The 23228-nt window shown below is 39.0% G+C and overlaps 3 protein-coding genes across 4 annotated transcripts in view; all 3 read left to right on the plus strand.

Moving 5' to 3' along the window:
• Positions 1-7: 7 nt before the first annotated feature.
• Positions 8-2740, plus strand: LOC121736339. Its single transcript, XM_042127459.1, has 2 exons — positions 8-281; positions 1815-2740. The coding sequence occupies exons 1-2, from the start codon at positions 134-136 to the stop codon at positions 2426-2428; spliced, it is 762 nt and encodes a 253-aa protein (XP_041983393.1). The 5' UTR covers positions 8-133; the 3' UTR covers positions 2429-2740.
• A 1956-nt stretch (positions 2741-4696) lies between these two features.
• On the plus strand, positions 4697-22559 carry LOC121736340. The gene is made up of 4 exons (XM_042127460.1): positions 4697-4918; positions 5306-5726; positions 22042-22045; positions 22549-22559. Coding segments are annotated over exons 1-3 (576 nt in total). The 5' UTR covers positions 4697-4764; the 3' UTR covers positions 22043-22045; positions 22549-22559.
• The window catches only part of LOC121736336 (talin-2-like), a 46270-nt gene continuing 31335 nt past the window's right edge, over positions 8294-23228 (plus strand). Inside the window, exons 1-12 of one of the 2 annotated variants that reach the window (XM_042127453.1) lie at positions 8294-8432; positions 14301-14459; positions 16082-16231; positions 16684-16787; positions 16992-17142; positions 18575-18766; positions 19037-19118; positions 19313-19481; positions 20909-21081; positions 21593-21748; positions 21956-22041; positions 22353-22447. In XM_042127453.1, coding sequence (XP_041983387.1) covers positions 14324-14459; positions 16082-16231; positions 16684-16787; positions 16992-17142; positions 18575-18766; positions 19037-19118; positions 19313-19481; positions 20909-21081; positions 21593-21748; positions 21956-22041; positions 22353-22447 — 1494 coding nt within the window. In that variant the 5' untranslated portion in view covers positions 8294-8432; positions 14301-14323. The other variant, XM_042127454.1, reaches the window with a different exon arrangement.

A 23228-nucleotide genomic window follows, 5' to 3' on the forward strand; every position in this document is an offset into this window, starting at 1 on the left:
GTGAAAACTGTGTTTCGAAGCGACAATGAACAAAATGGCGGCGTGATGTCGTGCGCGATCGTGTCGGCTCGACGGCGCTCGGCATTCGACCGGCGGACACGACACCGACGACACGCTGGCGCCTCAGCCGAAGATGCTATTTCACGAGAAACAGGACATTAGGCTCCTGAGACTTGTGAGAGCCCATCCTGTGCTATACGACTACAATGACCCGCATTATATGGACGCGAACGCGCGGGAAGTTATCTGGCAGAAGATAGGCGACGAACTGAAACGACCCGGTAAGTTTTATATTGTACGATCATGACGTATCACGTATCGTTACTAAGTGTAACTCGAACGAATGTTGCGTTCGAGTTCGAGATCGCATCTGACACTGAGAGTTTTTTTTAGATTGCTATTTTGAGGAGTTAAGTACTAATACGAATAAAAATGCAGATGTAAAATAGTTATATTTTTAACCGACTTAAAAAAAAGGAAGGTTATTCGACCGTAGGTATAAAGTATTTTTTAACGTTTGTTCGCGGATAACTTCGTCGTTTGTGAAACGATTATATTAATTGTTTTTTTGTTGGAAACATAGAATACATAATTACAGGTGGTCCATGATAAGAAATAGGTACTCTTTGAAATTGGTTTTTTCTGTTAAAATTATACCATCAGTATATTTTTGGATTTGCATGGTGTCTTAAATTATTACAATCGTTTAGACTTTAGAGTTTGGACTAACATTACAAAAAAAATAATTTAGAAAGATAAACTTTGTTTTATGTGAGACTAGCGACCGGCCCCGGCTTCGCATCGGGTATAAAATATATTATAGCCACTGAAAAAATGATTAAAATCGATTCAGCATTCATTGACTTGAATTCATTATTACTACCCGTGGCCCGCATTGGTCGGTACCGCCGCAAAAGCTACTTCCCGCAATTTTTAAATATGTAATATCTTCGAAAATATTCATTTAAATAATATTATGCTGTAAAGAGCCATATAGATCTACATTAAATCAACAATGTATTTAAGTTATTTAATTGGATAATGATTAATGCTGTATTTATCACAATTGCTTCGAAAATTAGCCATTATTTGTCGTAAAAAGAAAATGACAACAAATGTTATTGTGGGATATCTATAAGAGATAGACATAATATTATACCATCGCGGAGTTTTCTGTAGACCTTTTCAATATGTGTACAATACTTGGTACATTATTTTGATAAATCTCGCAGGGTTCAGCCTGCGATTGCAATGTAAGCGGAAAAAAAATGTAATTATTTACGACATCACATTAGAAACCCCAACAATAACAGTATTTCTCCACTATTTAATGAATGTTATTATACCTATAACCTTCCTCTTCTATTATAGAAAACCGCTTCAAAATCCGTTGCGTAGCTTTTTTTTTTTAATGAAATAAAGGGGCAAACGAGCAAACGGGTCACCTGATGGAAAGCAACTTCCGTCGCCCAAGGACACTCGCAGCATCAGAAGAGCTGCAAGTGCGTTGCCGGCCTTTTAAGAGGGAATAGGGTAATAGGGGAGGGTAGGGAAGGGAAGGGAAGGGAATAGTTGAGGGTAGGGTAGGGGTTAGGGGATTGGGCCTCCGGTAAACTCACTCACTCGGCGAAACACGCCGGTTTTCTGCGAGAACGTGGTATTTATCCGGTCGAGCCGGCCCATTCGTGCCGAAGCATGGCTCTCCCACGTATAAAAGTAGTTTTAAAGATTAAAGGGAACAAAGGGACATGAGGGAAAAAAAGCGTCTTTGTTTTATAATATGTATAGATTCATAACTATGTTGTTTGTTGCAGCCTCCGCCTGTAAAATAAGATATATCAACATAAGAGACGTGTACAGAAGAATTTTAAAGAAGAACAGCGAGGCCGGGCCCCACACTCGTCCTAAAGTGTATAAATATGATAGCGAAGTGTCATTTTTGCGCCGCTACTTCAAGGAAGTCGTCACTTCGAACGTCAATTTTGACAGTTTTGACGACGCCGACGACAGACTAGAAGAGAGCTTAACAAAGGAAGAGGACCAGGTGTTTAATTCCGAGCCAGAGTATATAGAAACTGACGTTGAAGAGTTGCCAGAACCGAAGCCTCAAATTAAAAGGAGTAGCAAATCGAGCGTAAAAAAGAAAAAGATAAAACTGAATTTCACTGAAGTCGAAGATCCCATATCGACGTCGGCGTTCAACGAGAGTGCGATTCCAACTGAGTTTGATTCTAGTGATCCAGTGGATGCTTTTCTATTGAGTATTGGTGCTACTTTAAAGACATTCTCACCGTACCATCTTAATGTAGCTAAAAGTAAAATATTTGCAATTGTTCAAGAGCATGACCTACAGCAGATAGTTCAGAAGGAACAAAGTAATGATAGTGATATTAAAATTGGTTCTTCTGACACTATGTATATACATTAAATCTTAGCAAATTTTGTTAATGTGCCGTACATTTTTTGTAAAAAGAGTTTTATGTGAGGGAAAGCTGCCACTAAAATTTTTCTACTGTATCACCTTCGTTATTAGATTTGGATGAGAAATACCAAAATTACAAAACTGTACCTACCTGGAGAGAAGAAAATAATATATTAATAAGTACTTCTAATATTTCGAGGACTGACGTACTTAAATATATTTTTTTATTACTTATTAATCCAGTCCGATTCGTTAAACGACATGGTGATGTGAATGACACATTACTAAGGTTGGGTTGCACCAGAGGCGTGGTTAAAGTTAAAGTTATGGTTATAGTTAAGGCTAAATTTAACTTTAACCTTAACTTCGACCGGAGAAATTGACAGATGACAGCTGGTCCAACAAGGTTATAAATGAACGTGGGCGGGGGCGCTGCTGGTAAAGGAGAACTGTCAAAAATGGCGTTTTCGTATGATGACAGCGTTAGTTCCTTTTTTCGCCACGTGCATTTAAAACCTTGTCGAGCTCTGTGGTTACGGTTAAATATGGCGTCTTGATGGCGTCCATTTTTAACTTTAACCAAAGATTTGACATTTTGCATTGTAGTTACAGTTATAGTTAAAGTTAGTTGGTGCAACCCAACCTTATTAACTTATGTACACAGCCAATAACTATAGGTACAAGATCTGCTGCGTAGCACTGTTTTTGCTATAGGAAAAGTTGAATGACAGACAAAGACTGCCGATCTTGAATAGTTTTAAGCTGCGTAAAATATGATATCTTTATTAGAAGGAAATGTTTAGATGGGTGATAAATGATTACAAATTCTAGTTACAAAAAATTATTGGTAGGTAATAACTAATAGGTATGATAATATTAAAGCCTATTAAGCGACAAGTAACTAACAAAATTTAATATTGTGGTTGTGCTATCTGGCACTTGATTTAAGATTGTAAAATTAAGTAGGTACCATCTAGTAATTTATAAAAATTAATAAAAATAATTTTATATTTACTGTGGTTTTCTGGTTTTACTTTTATTTATTTTTGATGAAAACTTCGAATATCATGCTGAGGACGTCAGAAATCAGAATCGTCAGAATAGAGTAAACCCACTTTCGATAATGCTTCGAGAACAGATCGAGTTTCAAATAATTATACAGCGCTCAAATTTTTTCTATTGTGAGCTTTATGTCCACTACATAAGAGTCAATTGTATTCCAACGCAAAAATAACCTTGGACGAACTATGGTAGGGGAGACAGGCAGACACACACACAACGACACGATAGCAATCAATACTTTGACAAACGACACGGTCGCGTCGTTTTGTTGGTCACGAAAAATTCTCACCTAACATTGAATACAAGCATTACAAGCCATGAATAATAAAATTATGAAAACGAATTCATAATAATAATATTATGATGAAAAATATTATGTGTACTTACTTAATTGATTGTAAGTATATTTTGTAATTATTTACTTATACTTATGTAGTAGGTAGGTAGGTACATAATATTAAGTAGTCGTTTGTGAGAATAATATAATTGCCGGTTTTTATCGACGATAATAAACTTTACCTAAGTACTTATAACTAGACGTCTTGCTTCTTGCACTTCATGTACTTACCTACCAATTTTAGTACCTATATACTAGTAAGTCTATAATTATTTTGCTCATCAAAATATTATGCGTGTTCGTTGACTTTGGAGTTTGGACCTCGCTACATTTTGTGGTTGTCTCGAATGCGACGGTGCATGCCGGAACGTGCGCGGCGCGCGTCGTCGTGTCGTACGCGCGACGTTGCCATCCCGCGTCGGTATGCCGTACTGCCATACTACACGATTTGCCCAGATGTAGGGAAATTAAATTCAGGCCTAAAATAACAATAATATGAAATTGCATGATGTTTTAAGTTTTTATATTGACATAAGTAATAATATTAAAGTTAAATCAGAACTTTTTAATAATAACCGTAAAAATTAACAATAATATTAAAATAACATTCTGTTATTTATTATAAGTACTTACTCTGGTGTATGTCATATGTGCCAGTATATTTTTTCCTTGTACGGTCAATAAGTTTAAAATAAAATTGTTGGTATTAAGTACATCTTTTAATCCACCCAAACTAATATTAGTTTATATTTAAATCAAAACAAACTAAAACAGAATATAACAACTTACTACCACAGGTACTACGTAGATGTTATGAATCATTGTTTTTATCGTATTCGGTATTCCATTTCGTGGAGAATTGGAGATGAAATTCATTCCGCTAGCAACACCGCCACTATTGGCGGTCGGCGCGGACTCGTCACGGGCTCCTTACGATGCCAGCATGCCGTTGCCATTCAACAAAACCCTGGACCTGAAGCTGCTTGACTTGGTGAAGGACAACCACATCCTCTACAACCCCCACCATCCCAAATACCAGGATTTTGACAGCAGGGAGGTGATTTGGCAGAGGATCGGCGATACGCTAGGTCGACCGGGTACGGTGAGAATTATTTTTGTGATAGTATAACACGCTGAAGTTAAGTAGCACCTCTATTCAAGAAAACTCTATGGAAGCAGACGCCAAATAAACTTTTGCGTGTTATACACAGTTTCATTCATTTTGCTGTGGATAATAACACTAAGTGACATTGTATTTATGTGACATGTAAATTGGTAGCATTATAGCGATTCTGAGCTTTATTTACATTTAGATCAAAATATATTAAAACGGAACAGATTATTCGAAAAAGAATTGGATGTATTTGTAATGCACTCTTTAGCAGTTTACAAGATATTTTTTTTTAAGTTTTTTTATGAGCGCCGTAGCGGTGTGACTTTCTCTAAGCTCCAAATTCTTCTCATTTATGAAATAAAATTTTCAGCGGCCGTCTGCAAGGCGCGATGGATCAATATGAGAGACATGATGCGGAGGAAGATCAAGGATCGGCTGCGGAACCCTCACCAGCCCCGCTACCATTATAAATACGAGGATCAGATGGCCTTCTTGGTCCCCTTCTTCAAGGAACCTTCCACCACCGAGTACCCTGAGTTACTAGAAGACTTTCAGCTTCAAGACACCATACAAGAGGATAGAGAAACGAAGTACAAGAGAAGAGAATATGACACCCAGGAATTAAATCCTGCTGATCCTATTGACGTGTTCCTAATGAGTATAGGGGGGACGCTGAGAAATTTCAGCCCGTATTACCTAAATCAGGCGAAAAGTAAGATATTCCAAGTGGTACAAGACTTTGAGTTGCAGCAAATTGTTGATAAAGGTGACCCGGAACCCAGTGATAGGTAGTGAATAGATTAGGATACTTAATATTATTTACTTTGTACATATTACATATTATATTATATATAAGTTCAATAAGAATAATTTCAGTAGTGAATTGATATAATTATAATATTATTGTGTAAAATTGGTAAAGAAAAAAAATGTGCATTGGAGCGCCATCTATTAGTACCGTATTATAGTTCATATGGTTTCGTGGTTGCTAATTGCTATCACAAACGTTGCTTGCTATTATAGAGATGACGCTTTTCTAAAGAAAAAAAAGTGCATTGGTGCGCCATCTATTGGTGCCGTAACGAACTATAGTTTTGTGGTTGCTATAGAGATGGCGCTTTATTGCAGTGCCTGTTGAAATATTAAATTTTTGTTCAAGTATTTTCGATTGAATTTGCAATGTTTTATTTTCAGTTATAATAAAAATAACAGTTATATAGTTATGGCGCTAATTGAAAATTTCTACCTACGGTATAAAAGACTGTGTTTTGTAAATAAATTGGTTATTTTGTTCTACTTCGTTTTCCTAAATAAGCATTTCAAATAATTCTAGGAACTTTTAAATGTTGCAAGCAAAGCATCGCAAAATTAATAAACAGCTTGTTTTTTTAATTAACAGACAAAAAAGTCGAGATTTTTGGGTTCCAAGTGATATTTAGGGTTTCGTACCCAAAGTGTGAAAACGGGACCCAACGGGACTTCGTTGCGTGTCCGTCTGTCTGTCCGTCTGTCCGTCTGTGACAAAATAAAATTAATATTTAAGGAAGGATCTCATAAAACAAATGTTTTTTTTTTGTCTTTTTTTGCTCGTTACCAATAATGGAAACAAAAATAGGCGCTAGAAATTTTCAAAAGTTTCTTAATAATATCTGTACTTATACGTGGGAGAGCCATACTTCGGCACGAATGGGCCGGCTCGACCGGAGAAATACCACGTTCTCACAGAAAACCGGCGTGAAACAGCGCTTGCGCTGTGTTTCGCCGAGTGAGTGAGTTTACTGTTTACCGGAGGCCCAATCCCCTACCCTATTCCCTTCCCTACCCTCCCCTATTTTCTTCCCTTCCCTTCCCTACCCTTCCCTATTCCCTCTTAAAAAGCCGGCAACCTGCAGCTCTTCTGATGCTGCGAGTGTCCATGGGCGACGGAAGTTGCTTTCCATCAGGTGACCCGTTTGCTCGTTTGCCCCCTTATTTCATTAAAAAAAAAATTAAAATAATAATAAAATATTAATTTAAGTGGGGATCCCAAATACAAAAAGCACAATTTTTGGCCTATTTTAGCTCTTATTACGGTACGTGGAACCCTTTTGTATTCCATATTGGTTATATCCATTTTTTCGCTGGAATCTGACCAAAATACGTAGGCAAATGGCAAAGCCTTTCATTTTCCTTAGTACATAGTATACATACGAGAACCTCTTACCTAACTACTATATAGCTTAGCTAGGATCATCTTAGGCATAGGTCATCAACCTACCTAGACTTGAGCTGACTCTGGAACTAGTTTTGAGTGTTATGCTATGCAAAATTTGTTTTATGTAGAATATACTTGCTCTGATATCCATCAAATAGAAGTACCTACTTTACAGTATAAACTGATAATTTAATTTTTTTATTGTGAAATGTGAAATAGTGGATGCCTCGGACCACGTATGCGAGTGGTTTTCCCCGTTTAAATCAGAATGCTATTATCATTTGTCCCGGATATTATATTGTGGATAAATCATGAATAAATAATAACCTTTTAAGCTATTGCATGGCTTTGGGGGCGGCGAACAAATCAAGAAATTCCGAAACGAAAAAACCTAACAGCCCCGCTGTGCCGGTGCGGTGTTTCCAGACCGGCACGGTGTTTGTGTGCTAGACGTAATATGCGAATTACAATGTTAATAAAAAAAGGCTATGCAGCTTTACCGCGGCCCCGGCAGTCTTAGAGTACCACACGTAAGTATTTTTATTTTTTACCCGACTACGGCAAAGCAAAAGAAGGGTTATGATTGTGACAGGCTATGTATGTATGTATTTTACTGTAAGGCTGTAGCGTCTGTAGCGGTTGAGATCTGATTGATGAACTTAATAATATTATGATAGCGAATGGACATTTGATTGAGGACAGCGGAGACGGTCTTACGAAGGTCGCTTAGGTATTGCAATTAGGTCACCGACTTTTCCTAGGCATCAGACTTAAGTTATCGGCGCCATGCCTTAATTGTATACCGATTGTCCTGTATACGGACTTAAGCTCCAACTACATAGTCCGATTTGCAGGATAAGCTCGATTACATTCAACGATTTGCCGGAAATCTTAGGTCAACCACACGTAGTACAAATTTGGGTCTGCTCTACAAATTTCAACTTTACCTTGTCAGTAGATGATTCAATTTCGATTGTACAAGAAAACATCGCAATTCATAACAGGTTGGACTGGTAAGAAACTTTGATTACACCTTCATTTTGTATCATTGGAAATCGATTCTTATGCTTTGGTATTAAGGTATGAAATCAAACGTCTGGTACATTTAAGTATTGAGTGGGGGTTAAAATCTTCTCCAAGTCCAGTTGTGCGTTTGTCCTGGACGAAAGAGGTGCTAAACTCGTAACATTAGCTTATTGTGTCATTGTTCGAATATTAATAACAAGTTTAGAGTGATAAGAGTGAGTCAGCCAGGATAAATCATTCGTGAGTGTGATTCAGAGCAAACTATACGCGTTTTATGGTAAGTCATTGCTCAAAATATTCTTTACTTACTTAAAATTCCGAACGTAAAAAAATAAATCAGAAAAGGTAAATTTCGAATTTCGAAATTAGAATGCATAGAATGTATATTTTTTTAGCACGGGAATCGTGGATTATTATTTAGTGGGATTATGTGCCATTTTAATTGGAATCATTAAAGTGTTTGTTGTCAAAAAAATTAAATTAAATCCGAACAGAGTTGAGTTAAAAATAACTTTGATACCGGCCAGTGATAAGTTTTTATTTGTTTTGTTTAAAAGTGCATAATGATAGCTGTGTGTGAATTGAGAGAAGGGTGATTGTGAAGTGATATACCAATTACTACATAATAATTATTATTGTAATAACAACCTATCATCTAAATAGGACATGATAGGACTGAGGTAAGTAGTAAAAACTCTATATTCTATAATATAGTGTTAATATTTGATAATTTTGGTAACATTTCCTCTAGTCTTACTTGGCTGCTGATTATTACAAATATATATTAGTAGTGTCTTTTTAAAGTTGAAGCTAACGTAAGTAAGCAAGTATTCAATTTTTTTTATGTAGTGAAAAAACTGTGTTAAGTTCTACGAATATTAATGATCAACTCGCACGAATTATTATTTAACTGCTTGCAAAATTGCTGCTTAGTAAAAAAAAAGGCAAAATAAAATATCTACGGCTACACTCAGAACCATTTAATGATGATTAAACTTCAATTAACTTCAATTTAATGAAGAGTTTGTAATAGTTAACGTATCTAGGGTATTTATTGTCAAAATCATCATATTTTAATTATAGCTACTTAAAGATATTCAACGACTTATATATTATTTTATCATTTTCCTTTTAATATATTGTCACAGTTTAAACGTTATCCAAGTGTTTAATAATAAGTAATAATAACGTTATTTTCCTGGATACTGTGCTCTGTGGTTTGTTCTCTGTAACTGTAAAACATGATATTGTTCTGTAGAGGTAAGTCTATATATATAAAATAAACAAGGGTGACTGACTGATTGACATAGTGATCTATCAACGCACAGCCCAAACCACTGGACGGATCGGGCTGAAATTTGGCATGCAGGTAGATGTTATGACGTAGGCATCCGTTAAGAAAGGATTTTCATCAATTCCAACTGCAAGGGGTTAAAATAGGGGATGAAATTTTGTATATAATAATCCTTCTTAACGCGAGCGAAGCCGCGGGCAAAAGCTCGTAATAATATAATATATATTACAATACTTAGGGCCTGTTCCACCACTTTCTGATTAAGTGCTGGATGGGCTATCCACAGCTTTTTTGACAGATTCTCCATGCTCTATCTGTCAAGTTAAGTGGTGGATAGCCTATCCGGCCGGCACTTATCAGGAAGTGGTGAAACAGGCCCTTATTATTATTGGTTAAATATTTCGTTAATTTACTCTTAGGGCCTATTTCACTACTTCATGATAAGTGCCGAATAGGCTATCCACCGCTTAACTTGACAGATGAAGTATGGAGAATCTGTCAAAAAAGCCTATTCGGCACTTTATCAGAAAGTTCTGAAACAGCTGGCCCTCTCTCTACCTCCTTGAGATAATACCTATTGGTGTGTGTAGAGATTTCCACATTCTTTTCATCAGGCTCGTGGCCTCGAAAATAAAGAACTCCGTGGAAACTGTACGTTTTCCCGTAAAAGAAAGTTCTTAGCCAATGTCCTTTCCCATAGTCTGCTAAATTACATCAGAATAGGTTTCGTAGTTTGTGAGTTTAAACCACGTTTAAACATATTCTTCAGCCGCTTTATAATAATAATTATTGGTAGGTATCTGTACCAATGTCAACACAAATGAGAATATATTCTGATATATTCATAAACATATACTTAATACTTATATATACATTTTTATGAAGTTGAATAGTACGAGTTTCTTAATATTATGCCGGTTCTTCTCGTCGGGTTAGTTCCCGAACCGGTGGTAGGCATCATGTAGACGTTCTAAAAGTGTTAACTTTTTTAACCTGAAATAAATAAATATTTTGATTTTGATTCTGATCGGATTTTGGTCGGATTATTTACTGTAAGTATAAGCTTGTAGCGCCCTCTGCTCCGACATATTTTGCGTAATATAATCGAATGTGACGTATCTCACCGCGCAATATATTATTTATAATTATGGCGTATTAATTTGGTAAGTTTTTGTTTACAACAAAATCAAAATATTATGTTGATGCGTTCATTTAGTGAATAGTGATGACGTAGGTATCTCGCGTTAGTCACTACTCAGTGTCCAAGTTTTTATGTTATTCGATTAACATTATGATACATTCTTTTCCAACGAACATCGCTCGTTTAGCGCGAAACTGATTAGAAACGCGTGGTTCTGTATGCTCGAGTTTATCTTAATTAAAGTTATATTGGAACCTTATACGATAGAAATAAATGAAATAATAAAATGATATCAAAGAACAAGAATGACTAATATTTAATTTTTTTATAAATACGGTATTTATTTTAATAAAATCTACCATGTATTTACTTTAATATTTTATTGATTTCTATAATAAAACAGTGCATACAAATTAATTACTTAGTTAAAAATCTTTGATAACAGAAAAACAGACTTTAAATAAAATGTTATTAAAGGTCTTTAAACTATTTTAACTGCAAACTCTTCGTGCTCTACAAAAACAAAATAATAAACATTAAAAGATTTAAATACTTACTCAAAAAAAAAATATATCCACAGCCGAACATATTATAGCCTCCTCGTTTTTTGGAAGTCGGTTAAATATCACATTACTTCTAATTTTCAAGATTCACGAAACTACGTAAGTATAACGTATACCATCAGTTTTATACTTTTTTCAATCACGTTCTTGTGAATCGCGAACGTCGTCTTTCTTAGGGTTCCGTACCAATCGAGACCCCATTAATAAGACTTCGTTGTCTGTCCGTCTGTCCTTCTGTCTATCTGGCTCCAGGCTGTATCTCAAGAACCACTATAGCTAGGCTAGAGTTCTGAAAATTTCTCAGCTATCTGCTAACATCAAAAACCAAAAATAAATTATAAAATGATATTTTAGGGGGGGGGGCGCTCTCCAAACAAAAAGATTTTTGCTCTTACTACGGAACCCTTCGTGCGCGAGTCCAACTCGCACTTTTTATTTTTAAACCACATTCTTCTGAATCGCAATTCGTAAGACACCGTTGTTTGTAGTGACGTCATGCGGATCCCCGGCGGCGCGGCGGCGGTAGCAAGGTGACCGGCTGATTCATTGACGGCCTTACGTGATGTTTGGTTGTGACTACTATCAACATCATCGTCATCTTGTAATAGAGAATATTACGCTACTAGCACATAGCATAGTAAACTAGTGACGGCGGCAACTTCGACACAATTCGTTTAAAACCGTACATTTTTCCGGGACAAAAAGTATCCTCTGTCCTTTCCCGGGACTCCAAGTATCTTCATACCGAATAGCAAAATCGGTTGAGCGGTTTGGGCGTGAAGAAAGAAAAGACAAACAGACACACTTTCGCATTTATAAATGGAAATATTAGTATGGATTGTCATTCAACAAAGATCCATGATATCACGTCGAAAGGACAATTAAAAAGTTGGTTCTGCGCGTTATAGTGTTTCTTAGTGCCACCGCACACCAGAGACACTACAGTTTTTAGACACTATCGCATAATAATAAAAAGTACTAGACGCGCACATTTGAATCAAAACGTCTCATATGGCGGCTCTCGACATAGGCGAACGCGTTGGCCAACGCGTCTGCAGACGCGTTGGCCCAATGTGTAGAACGGGCGTTCGCGCGTTGGCCGTAGGTATTTAGACGTTGGCCAACGCGCGAACGCCCGTTCTACACATTGGGCCAACGCGCGAACGCCCGTTCTACACATTGGGCCAACGCGTCTGCAGACGCGTTGGCCAACGCGTTCGCCTATGTCGAGAGCCGCCATTAGACAAAGTTGTCTAATGCGTACAAAAAGTGCACGGCGACAAGTCTGACTAACGACTGTCGGATTTCCTTTGAAGTGTATGCGAGCGCGCACATCGACAAAACTGTCTAGCGGTGTACCTAGTCTGATCCGAGCGTTCTCTACTGATGAATATCCAATTGTACGCGTTGCGTCGTCGTAGACAAAACAGTTTCGTCTTGGTATGCGCTGCGTGGTAGACATAACTGTTTCTCTTTAATCGTAAATCCGACTCGTCTATGTGAAAGAGTAAACAAAGAGAGTGCTCTTGTGAATTGCGCACACAAACTAACACTCGACGGCTTACGGCTCGACCGGAGAAATACCACGGGCTCACAGAAAACCGCCGAGTGAGTGAATTAACCGGAAGCCCAATCCCCTACTATATTCCCTTCTCTTCCCTTCCCTACCCTCCCCTACCCTATTACCCTATTCCCTCACGCTCCTGCAGCTCTCTGATGCTGCGAGTGTCAATGGGCGACGTAAGTATGACGTGGGAGAGCCATGCTTCGGCACGAATGGGCCTGCTCGACCGGAGAAATACCACGTTCTCACAGAAAACCGGCGTGAAACAGCGCTTCCGCTGTGTTTCGCCGAGTGAGTGAGTTTACCGGAGGCCCAATCCCCTACCCTTTTCCCTTCCCTACCCTTCCCTATTTCCTTCCGTACCCTCCCCTATTACCTTCCATACCCTCCCATATTCCCTTCCCTACCCTCCCCTATTACCCCTTAAAAGGACGGCAACGCACCTGAAGCTCTTCTGATGCTGCGAGTGTCCATTAGCGACGGAAATTGCTTTCCATCAGGTGACCCGTTTGCTCGTTTGCCCCCTTATTTAAAAAAAAAACCACTCGCACATAAGACAAAGCTATGCTTAGTATAAGCCTACTATGACATAAGAGCTAAGATAATGATGGTTATTACTATCATTATCACCACTGACCACTTTAGAAATGTGTCATTAGCATTATCTATTCACCTAAGTAAAGAACATTGTTCTCAATGTAAACTCGAATCCTTTTGAACTTTATAGCTATGAAAATAAGACCTCAAAGTGGTATTTTATTATTCATTATTAATCATTCTCAGATACATCACGGAACATGACCAAATATTTTTGTTATTTGAACACGTGCGAAAAAATAAGTTGCGACTTAGTCACCATTTAATCAACCTAAGCTAATGCTTGTGACCTAATGGTAAAGACATCCCAGAGGCTAGAAAGAGCACAGCTAGATTCGCTTTTTCTATAGCAAGTTACTAAGTCTAGTGTTATAAAATCCTTTAAAACGTGGACCCTATTCCTGTGCTTATGCGGTCTTGGTACCTGCAACAAGTTTATTAAAAAAAATAAAGGGAAAAAAAGCGGAGACAATCTCAGATGCGATGATCAAAAGTCAAAGAACTTTAACAATAAAAAGCAAGAACAAAATCAAACGCAAGAAATGATGATTTAATTTAAGAATGTAAACATCTCTAAAAACCTATTATTAACCATAGAAATATAATACCATAATAATTAATTAGATTATTTTTTGGTATAATATGATTAATGTTTACTCAGGTACATTTGCTTGAATACGCATATAGTACGATAGTATGACGAAGGTGTTTACAAATTCTACAACTCTATTAAGGCATTGTAGAGCAAAATATTTGGTTTGCTTACCTAGCTTGTAGTCAAAGCCACTAGGATATTATTGCTTACAGCTCAGTAAAACTATTTTTACTGAATAAGGATGTCAAGAAAACATAACCAAATAACAAATTAATGTGACATAATATCAGCTCTTGCTTAGTATTAGCTCTGTGGCTATCTCGACAGCCATCGACAGAGTTGTTCTTTATTTACTGAGCATAAATTAATAAAAAATATTATACATTTTCAGATCCTAGCTGCATATAACACAAGATGGCGCCGCTGTCACTAAAGATAGTGCTAGACGAGGGGGCGGTGACGCGGACGCTGATGTTCGACACCACCACGCCGGTGCAGCAGGCCCACGAGCTAGTGAGGGAGAAGATCCTCACGCTGGACCCAGACAGAGGTCAGTAGTAGCTGTACATGACGCGAGATGGCGCCACTGTCGCTGAAGATAGTGCTGGACGAGGGGGCGACACCACCACGCCGGTGCAGCAGGCCCACGAGCTAGTGAGGGAGAAGATCCTCACGCTGGACCCAGACAGAGGTCAGTAGTAGCTGTACATGACGCGAGATGGCGCCGCTGTCGCTGAAGATAGTGCTGGACTAGGGGGCGACACCACCACGCCGGTGCAGCAGGCCCACGAGCTAGTGAGAGAGAAGATCCTCTTTTTTTTTTTATGAAATAAGGGGGCAAACGAGCAAACGGGTCACCTGATGGAAAGCAACTTCCGTCGCCCATGGACACTCGCAGCATCAGAAGAGCTGCAAGTGCGTTGCCGGCCTTTTAAGAGGGAATAGGGTAATAGGGGAGGGTAGGGAAGGGAAGGGAAGGGAATAGTTGAGGGTAGGGAAGGGAATAGGGTAGGGGTTAGGGGATTGGGCCTCCGGTAAACTCACTCACTCGGCGAAACACAGCGCAAGCGCTGTTTCACGCCGGTTTTCTGTGAGAACGTGGTATTTATCCGTTCGAGCCGGCCCATTCGTGCCGAAGCATGGCTCTCCCACGTATAAAATCCTCACATTGGACCCAGACAGAAGAGGAGATTCCTCTGTTCAGTTGCCTTTGAAAGAGGCAACTGAACAGAGGAATCTACTGACGCCAGAGCCCCGTATTTTGGATCTAGAGATAGCAATGCACAAGGTGTTTGGATAGCACCTGTTGCATTGCTGTAACAAGATAAAATATACATAACTAGCAACTACTAACTAATCTAAAAGCTTAGTTCAAACCAGTCCGAATCAAGGTCCTTGTTCGAATGGGGGTACTGAAGCTATGGATACTAGTAATTTGGTTTTTGCTTCATGGCATAATAAATATGACATGGAGCCAAAAGCCTATTCCGCTATGCATTATTGTAGTGACACGACAACGACAGGTCACAGGAGTAGCCCAATCTAGATATTCCCCCAGTAAAGAATCCTGCAGTGGTCCATATTTTTAAGACACAATAAGAATCCCCTGGAGGCTACAAAGAACTTCGCTTTAGGAGAAGATCCTGTCGCAAGACCCTTATATTATCAAATTCCGTCTATAAGACCGTCTATGTGACTTCTATATGACTATATAAGTCTATATGACTTCCGAAAAGATATATTAGATATTTTATTAGATTCATATTTCGTTTAAAAACGATTTAGAGTTATTCATTTAAACAAGAGGAAACTACGTGATTTAATAGGCTCTGATAACATAAAATACATGGCGTCATGGATCAATAAACAGGAAATTGGCGATGGAATTGTCATTTGTTGTATTTTAAAATTATTCTAAAATAGAGACATTTTAACAAGGCTTTGAGGTTTTATAAGTAACTGGGTTTTGCCATAACTCTCCCCTCTCCAAAAACAGGAGAACTGTAGTTTTATCATTAAAAAGTATCCTATACGAGTAGCCAATACCAAAGGATCGCAAAACATGCATTTTTTTTAAATTTAAATTTTGAATACTTTAAACTGATTTTTTAACCAGAAATACCCCGTTAGATTTCAGACAATTTAATTACCGTCTCCTTTACTGTTTTCCAGAATACGGCTTCTTCCTGCAGTCCGCTGATGACGAGTGGTCAGGCGTGTGGTTGGAGCCAGACCGGCGGCTGGAGTACTACATGCTGCGGGACGGAGACTCTCTGCTGTACCTCCCCAAACACAGGAACCTCCGGCTCAGGATGTTGGACGGTACGTAAAGTGGAAGACAGATTTACCAGTTTTCGATCTTATTCCTTGGCGGTTAGGATCAGTTTGAATCGACAGTGAACTGTAGTAAATTGCGGAAGGAAAAACTGAATTTGCCTGTGGTAAAGGAAGATAATAATTATAGCTCTTAGCCGCAGTGTTAGGAATTTGCATTTCTAAAATTGGTTGTATATACGACAAAGTATTGGTGACGTCATGTCATTATAATACAAAGGCTAGCAAACACAGGATGATTGGTGAACAGTATTCTGTGCCGAGAGTCGAGACTTTGTAGAAATGCACTAATGGTCCAGTAGTTCGGAGCCTATTAACAAACATACCTTCTTTTTTAGGAAGGTATGTTTCCTGTAATGATAGTTGTGATTTGTAATAAATAAATAATTTTTTATACAAATTTTAGTTCAAATGTTAAATTTAGAACTAAAACTTTACAGATTCAGTAAAGACAGTGCAGATTGATGAGTCGAAGAAGGTGGGCGATCTGATGTTCTACATCTGCAACAAGATCGGCATCGCCAACCACGAGGAGTATGGCCTGGTGAGCACACCATCATAGGCTTCTTACGGCACGGTACGCTCGACGCACCGTTTGGCTGTCAGCGCTCTAATTAAGAAATCCTACAACTATACTCATAAATCATAATTAATACACTGGTCATATTTTTAAAAGGTTAAGGTAAAGGTTAAAAGAGGCTATGATCCAAGCGATCTCCTTTTATAGTCATTTCTGTCTTTATTTAAGTGTGACACTGAAGAACAGCAAATGGAGGAGGCTAAAACAGGTACCCTGAGCAGACCAGCAACAGGCACACTCACGTTGAAAAGAGGAGCGCCCCGGGAGAAAGACGCTGAGCTGCAGCACCTTATCAAGAAGTTCAAGACAGATAATAATGGTAAGAGCTCTAGAGAAGGCAGTGGCTCATGCGACCATATATGTATGTCAGTACTGCACATTCACTTAAAGGCTTCAAAGCAAGCTAAAGCAGCTGTGCTACTACAGCTACAGTAAATATTCACTAAAAAATCTACTGTAGCCGTGGTGCCAGAACTACCGTAGTTTGATTTCGAAATAACTCCATAATCAAGAACTTAAGCCATTTCGGTTTTTACGTATGGCTTAATTTCTTTCTTACTCGAACATCCTAAATAGTAATTAATAGGTAGTTATGAGAATAATAGACTGGTTCAAAATAAAAATAAAAATTCACGTTCAAAGTTTCACGATGATACAAATGGCGTAAAATAACAAGGGTACTTATATTAGTATCGCAGGTCCTAGAAGCAATTAACGCACTTTGTCATGTGTGGTGTTGCGAAAGATGAAGACGGTGATAGTAATTATTGCTACTCTTTTTCACATATACAATGTGTCCCGACACCGGTGTCCGACAAATTGGCTCTAAAATTTTTTCTCTCTCTCACGGTTGTAAAATGGCAGCCATTTTAATTTTTCTCGGGCTTTCACACTAATCTGACCAGTACTTCACATGTAAATATCCTATGAAGATAAAAAAGGTCTCATTTGATAGCTGAATTTGTGGACTACGCTTACATAGGCAATATGTTATAAATTTCGTGGAATTAAACATAGAAAAACCCAAGTTTAAGAAAAAAAATGTGTATTTTTTATTAATGGCTTTTTGTGGAAAATCTAGCAGATTAAACTGGTTCTTTTTTATTTTAAATAGATAGAGGAAGTTTTTATTTTCTAAAATTCTTTTACTTCAATGCTCTAAGACAGATCGTTTAGAAGTTATAACGATTTTCTTATGATGAGGTGGTCAGATTAGTTTAATCTGACCACCTCATTAAAAAAAAAATATTCTCTGGCTTCATACTAATCTGACCACCTCATCACAAGAAAATCGTTATAACTTCTAAACTATCTGACTTGAAACATTGAAGTAAAAGAATTTTAGAAGATGAAAACTTCCTCTATCTATTAAAAATAAAAAAGAACCAGTTTAATCTGCTAGATTTTCCACAAAAAGCCATTAATTAAAAATACATATTTTTTTTTCTTAAAATTGGGTTTTTCTATGTTTAATTCCACGAAATTTAAAACATATTGCCTATGTAAGCGTAGTCCACAAATTCAGCTATCAAATGAGACCTTTTTATCTTCATAGGATATTTACATGTGAAGTACTTCTTGAATGACAAAGATAGAGGCAATTTGTCGATAAAATATGCCATAGATCATGACATTAAAGGATCGGACACCAGTGTCGGGACACATTGTATATCGACGATGTCATTAACGGAGATGATTCCGACATCATCATTGTATATAGACGATGTCATTAACGGAGATGATTCCAACAGTGGAATGGCTGGACCAACACAAGACGCTGCGGGAGCTGCGAATAGACCCGAAGAAGACGCTGCTGCTGAAGAGAAGACTGTTCTACTCCGACCGCAACGTGGACTCCCGTGATCCGCTCCAACTGAACCTCCTGTACGTCCAGACCAGGGACGCTATACTGGATGGAGCACATGTCGTCACAGAAGATAAAGGTAGGATAAGTTGGATAAGCTCGGATGGGCTGATGATGCATGGATACAGAAAAGACAAATTATTTTTAGAACAAGAACTTTTCAGAGGGGCTAGATTCAAATTCGTTCTTTGTATATATTATGCTGGTAGATTTAGATGAATAATTTTAATGAAAGTAGTTTAAGTTTTTTTAATGAGGGTAGAGAAATATTAACATTTTTTGTGAGGGTATTAGTATATTCAAATATTTTTTATGGGGGTAAATTGTGATGTTTAATATTTCTTTTCAGCGGTGGAGTTCGCCGGGCTGCAGTGTCAGATACAATACGGAGATTACCAGGAGGAGAAGCACAAACCGGGTTTTATTGAAAAGTAAGCGGAGAATTTGTTATTTTGTAATGTAATGTAAATATTACGACGTATACATTCAAAACAAATATTAAAAGGGTTGAAGTAACTACGCATGATACCCCTAAACTAATAGACTTTCTTTTTTCCGTACTAAATCTCTGAAAATATTAAATTACTCTTAACCTTAGTAAAGGTAAAACTAATCTTTTGAACAGCCTCAAAGAGTTCCTGCCGGCTGACTTCACGGGATCATGGGGTGTGGAGAAGAAGATCTACCGCGAGCACCGCAAACACGCCGGCCTCTCGCCGCTCGACGCCAAGCAGCTGTACGTGAAGCTCGCCCGCAGCCTGCCCACGTACGGCGTCACCTTCTTCGTTGTTAAGGTAGGTTGACAGATCATATGTTGATAAGCGATTAAGCGCCATTAGATCGAGCTATGGTCTCAGTTCTTCAGTCAAGCTGGAAAAGCCTGCCCACGTATGGCGTCACCTTCTTTGTTGTCAACGTATGTTGACATAATATCATCTGTTGTTATGCGCCATTAGACGTAGGTTACATGTTCAGTTTCTTATCAGTTCAGTCTTTCAATCTAGATAGATAGATGACTCTTTATTGCTCACAAATTGGTACTATAACTATTTAGTTCGAATGCTTACAGTAAAATGTGGGCAATGGAAATATCGATATAAGCAATCTCTTCCAGGCAACCCTGCGGCTATGAAGATATGCGGCTATCAATCTAATATTAGATTGATGCGAAACTGAACGTCTAACCAGTTAGTTGACGGGTTGATCATTTCTTTATTAGAATCAGGGAAGTTGATTCATCGTTGATCAACATCTCGATTCGCGTGTGGTCAGCGTTAGGTCTGTCCACACGGCGCGTTGCATCAGCGTTGCTTTGTTAAATTTCTACTGAATTGACAGATTTCAACTGCGTGAGACGTCTTGCAAATCTGTCAAATCCATACAAATTTAGAAATGCATGTACGAAGCAACGCTGACGCAACGCGTCGTGTGGACTGGCCGGGGTTGATTCAGACCGCTGAGTGCCAACGGTCAGCGCAAGGGTTGATTCAGACCGCAACGCGAGTCGTGACGCATAGATGCTTTTGTAAATGGATTGGACAGAAGAGAGATTAGAAATTCATCTACGCGTCGCGTTGCGGTCTGAATCAACCCTTGCGCTGACCGTTGGCACTGAGCGGTCTGAATCAACCCCGGGAAAATCAGCTACCGACGCGTTCACCACTGAGCCACAGAGGTCGTCACTTATTACTCGATTACAAAATTTAATTTCAGTCTAAGTGTCAATTCAGACCGCAACGCGACGCGTAGATGCATTTTTAAATTTATATGGATTTGACAGATTCGCAAGACGTCTCACGCAATTGAAATCTGTCAAATCCATACAAATTTGTGCCGCGCCGCGCCTCGCCACGCGCGCGCTTTGCAGTCTGAATTGACACTTAGACTGAAATTAAATTTTGTAATCGAGTAATAAGTGACGACCTCTGTGGCTCAGTGGTGAACGCGTCGGTAGCTCAAGCCGGGGGTCGCGGGTTCGAATCCCGCCGACGGAACAAAAAGTTTTCAAAGTTCCTGGGTCATGGATGTGTATTAATTATGTGTATCATATAATAAAAATCTTAAATATATGTATAGTATAAAAGTATTAAATATATTTCCGTTGTCTGGTACCTGTAACACAAGTCCTTCAGGTACTTACCACGGGGCCAGACTGACGTGGTGTGAAGCGTCCTATATATAAAAAAATAAAATTGTTTACGTAAAAAACCACTTTCTGCAGGAGAAGCAAAAAGGCAAGAAGAAACTCGTTCCACGCCTATTGGGCATCAACGCGGAGTCGATCCTGCGTCTGGACGAGCAGACCAAGGAGATCCTGCAGACCTGGCTGCTCACGCAGGTCAAGACGTACAAAGCCTCCACGGAGACTTTTACACTGAATTTTGGAGACTACAGGTAAGATTTTTTCCATATGACATTATAAATATTATGGGTTTATTTTAATTCTTGCCGATTTTGTCGAGACTAAAATCAAAGGATCAAATCTTTTCTGTGCGTTTGACATGTCCACTTGTGTGTTTTTGTAACCATAACTCGTTTCTTATTTACCGAAGTATTTATACTATCGAGGCTGTCGACTGTCTAGTTATAATTCACTAGCATACAGCCTATTTCCCTGTAAGAGCCTCAGCTAGCTAGTCTGCCTATACCATCGGCATCCGATGAATGTTTGTTAGCAAAGGCCCTTATATCATCAACTTGCTGCTCGACAACTTCTGGCTTCCTTTTTTAGGCTGCGTGTCCACCAGAGATGTGTTGCAAGGAATATATTTTTAAGATCCAATACCATCGCTGCGCTGAGCGACGTCATGGCAAGCTCACGTCAATAAAGCGATTCTATTGGTTCTCAAAAACACATGCAACACATCTCTGGTGGAAACGCAGCCTTAACTTGCATCGTGTTCAGCGACAAGGAGTACGCGGTGAAGACGAACGAGAGTTACCGCATCAAGGACATCCTGGAGGGCTACATCGACATCATCAGGCGGCGGCTCGCGGCGCCCACCACCACCGAGTACGTGGAGGGGGAACTCATCATAGAGGACAACGTTACACCATCCAAGTTAGTATAGTAGTGCAAGAAAGCTGTCTATCGGCTATGGTCATTTTTCTGTGAGGTTGAGGTGATATGTGAAAGGGAACATCTTCTGGAAGCTTTTAGAAACTTTTGTTTCTTCTTTTCTGTCTTATTGAAAATACTGACATTTACTATGCAACTTCTTTATTAGGAAGGGGGGGATATAAATATTGGATATTGTATTATTTGCAGGGGCAGCACTATAACGAATTATTCGGCCAAGAAGATAGAAACGCACTCCCTGGTTGGGCCCAGCCAAATCGTAGCTGTCGAACAAGGTACGTAGATATTTAAATTTTTGTTTTAAGGGGATTTTTGTGAGTGGAGATATTGTGTGTATGAATCGATCCAAACAGCGCAAGAGTCCCGACTCCCGAATCACGCAATCAAAATGTCTGAAGTCAACGAGATAATATACACATAATGAGCACAGTGGTCTTTGACCTGATCGAGTCAAAGGATCTTCCTTTGGGATTTCACACCATATACGACACACTGTACGCACACTCGACACTCGTACCACGCCTATAATTATCATCAGTTCGCTTTAATTATCAGCGTTACCGTTCTTTTTGCATTAATTGTTCAGGTCATAACGTGGGCAAAGGCACGAACGTAACGACGGTCCACCAGATCATCACCACCATGGGCGCCGGACAGCACCAGCACGGCGTCGGTTCTCTTGTAAGTTCTTAATTGACATCTTTTCTTTAAAGCTGCCGTAGAAGTTCGATGGTCATGTGAAACTACAGTCCTATAAGGATCTTTTGGCACTTGGATCACAGGAAATAGATGTAAAATTGGGGCACATGGGGTCGTGAACTCGTGACTTTGAAAGTTGGAACAACTAGTCGCGTGACATAGTTTTGGCTTAGAATAAATAAATCCTTTTAGCACTGCAAAATATAAATAATACTGTAATTTAGGTAAGTACTCTTAATTTGTACCATCGAACAAATTGATTCATAGGTAGTTGACGGACCTACGTAATTTAGTCGTTTTGTGTCAAGCCCAGCCGACAGCTGCTGATCACAGCTACCGTTGAATTCACATTCCATTCTATTCTAATTAGCCGTTTGTGTCCCACTGCTGGGCAAAGGCCTCCCCTCTTTCCTTCCACACGTCTCTATCCTTTGCTGTGTTTGGCCACTCTCTATCAAAAGCGTCTAGTTCGTCGCGCCACCTTTTCTTGAGTTTGCCCCTGTTTCGCCGACCTTTCGGCAGCCACTCTGTAACTAGACGCGCCCATCTGTCCTCGTGCATGCGGGTGACGTACCCTGCCCAGCTCCACTTTAGACCAGCAGCTTTTCTACCCACATCCATTATTCTTGTCTTGGAGCGCAGAGCGGTGTTTCGAATATGGTCAATCCTTTTGACACCTAAAATGCCGCGCTCCATAGCTCTTTGACAAACTCCGAGCCGGGACTTCTGTAAGTCGGTCAAAGACCAAGACTGAGTACCGTAA

Source organism: Aricia agestis, chromosome 19, assembly GCF_905147365.1.
Source record: "Aricia agestis chromosome 19, ilAriAges1.1, whole genome shotgun sequence".
NCBI lineage: Eukaryota > Metazoa > Arthropoda > Insecta > Lepidoptera > Lycaenidae > Aricia > Aricia agestis.

What these genes read in the sequence shown, in the direction of transcription:
- LOC121736339 (XM_042127459.1), top strand. Translation starts at nt 134, where the DNA reads ATGCTATTTCACGAGAAACAGGACATTAGGCTCCTGAGACTTGTGAGA. An exon ending in CGACGAACTGAAACGACCCG is followed by an intron (nt 282 to 1,814) that starts GTAAGTTTTATA and finishes TGTTTGTTGCAG; the next exon opens with CCTCCGCCTGTAAAATAAGA.
- LOC121736340 (XM_042127460.1), top strand. Translation starts at nt 4,765, where the DNA reads ATGCCGTTGCCATTCAACAAAACCCTGGACCTGAAGCTGCTTGACTTG. An exon ending in CGATACGCTAGGTCGACCGG is followed by an intron (nt 4,919 to 5,305) that starts GTACGGTGAGAA and finishes TAAAATTTTCAG; the next exon opens with CGGCCGTCTGCAAGGCGCGA.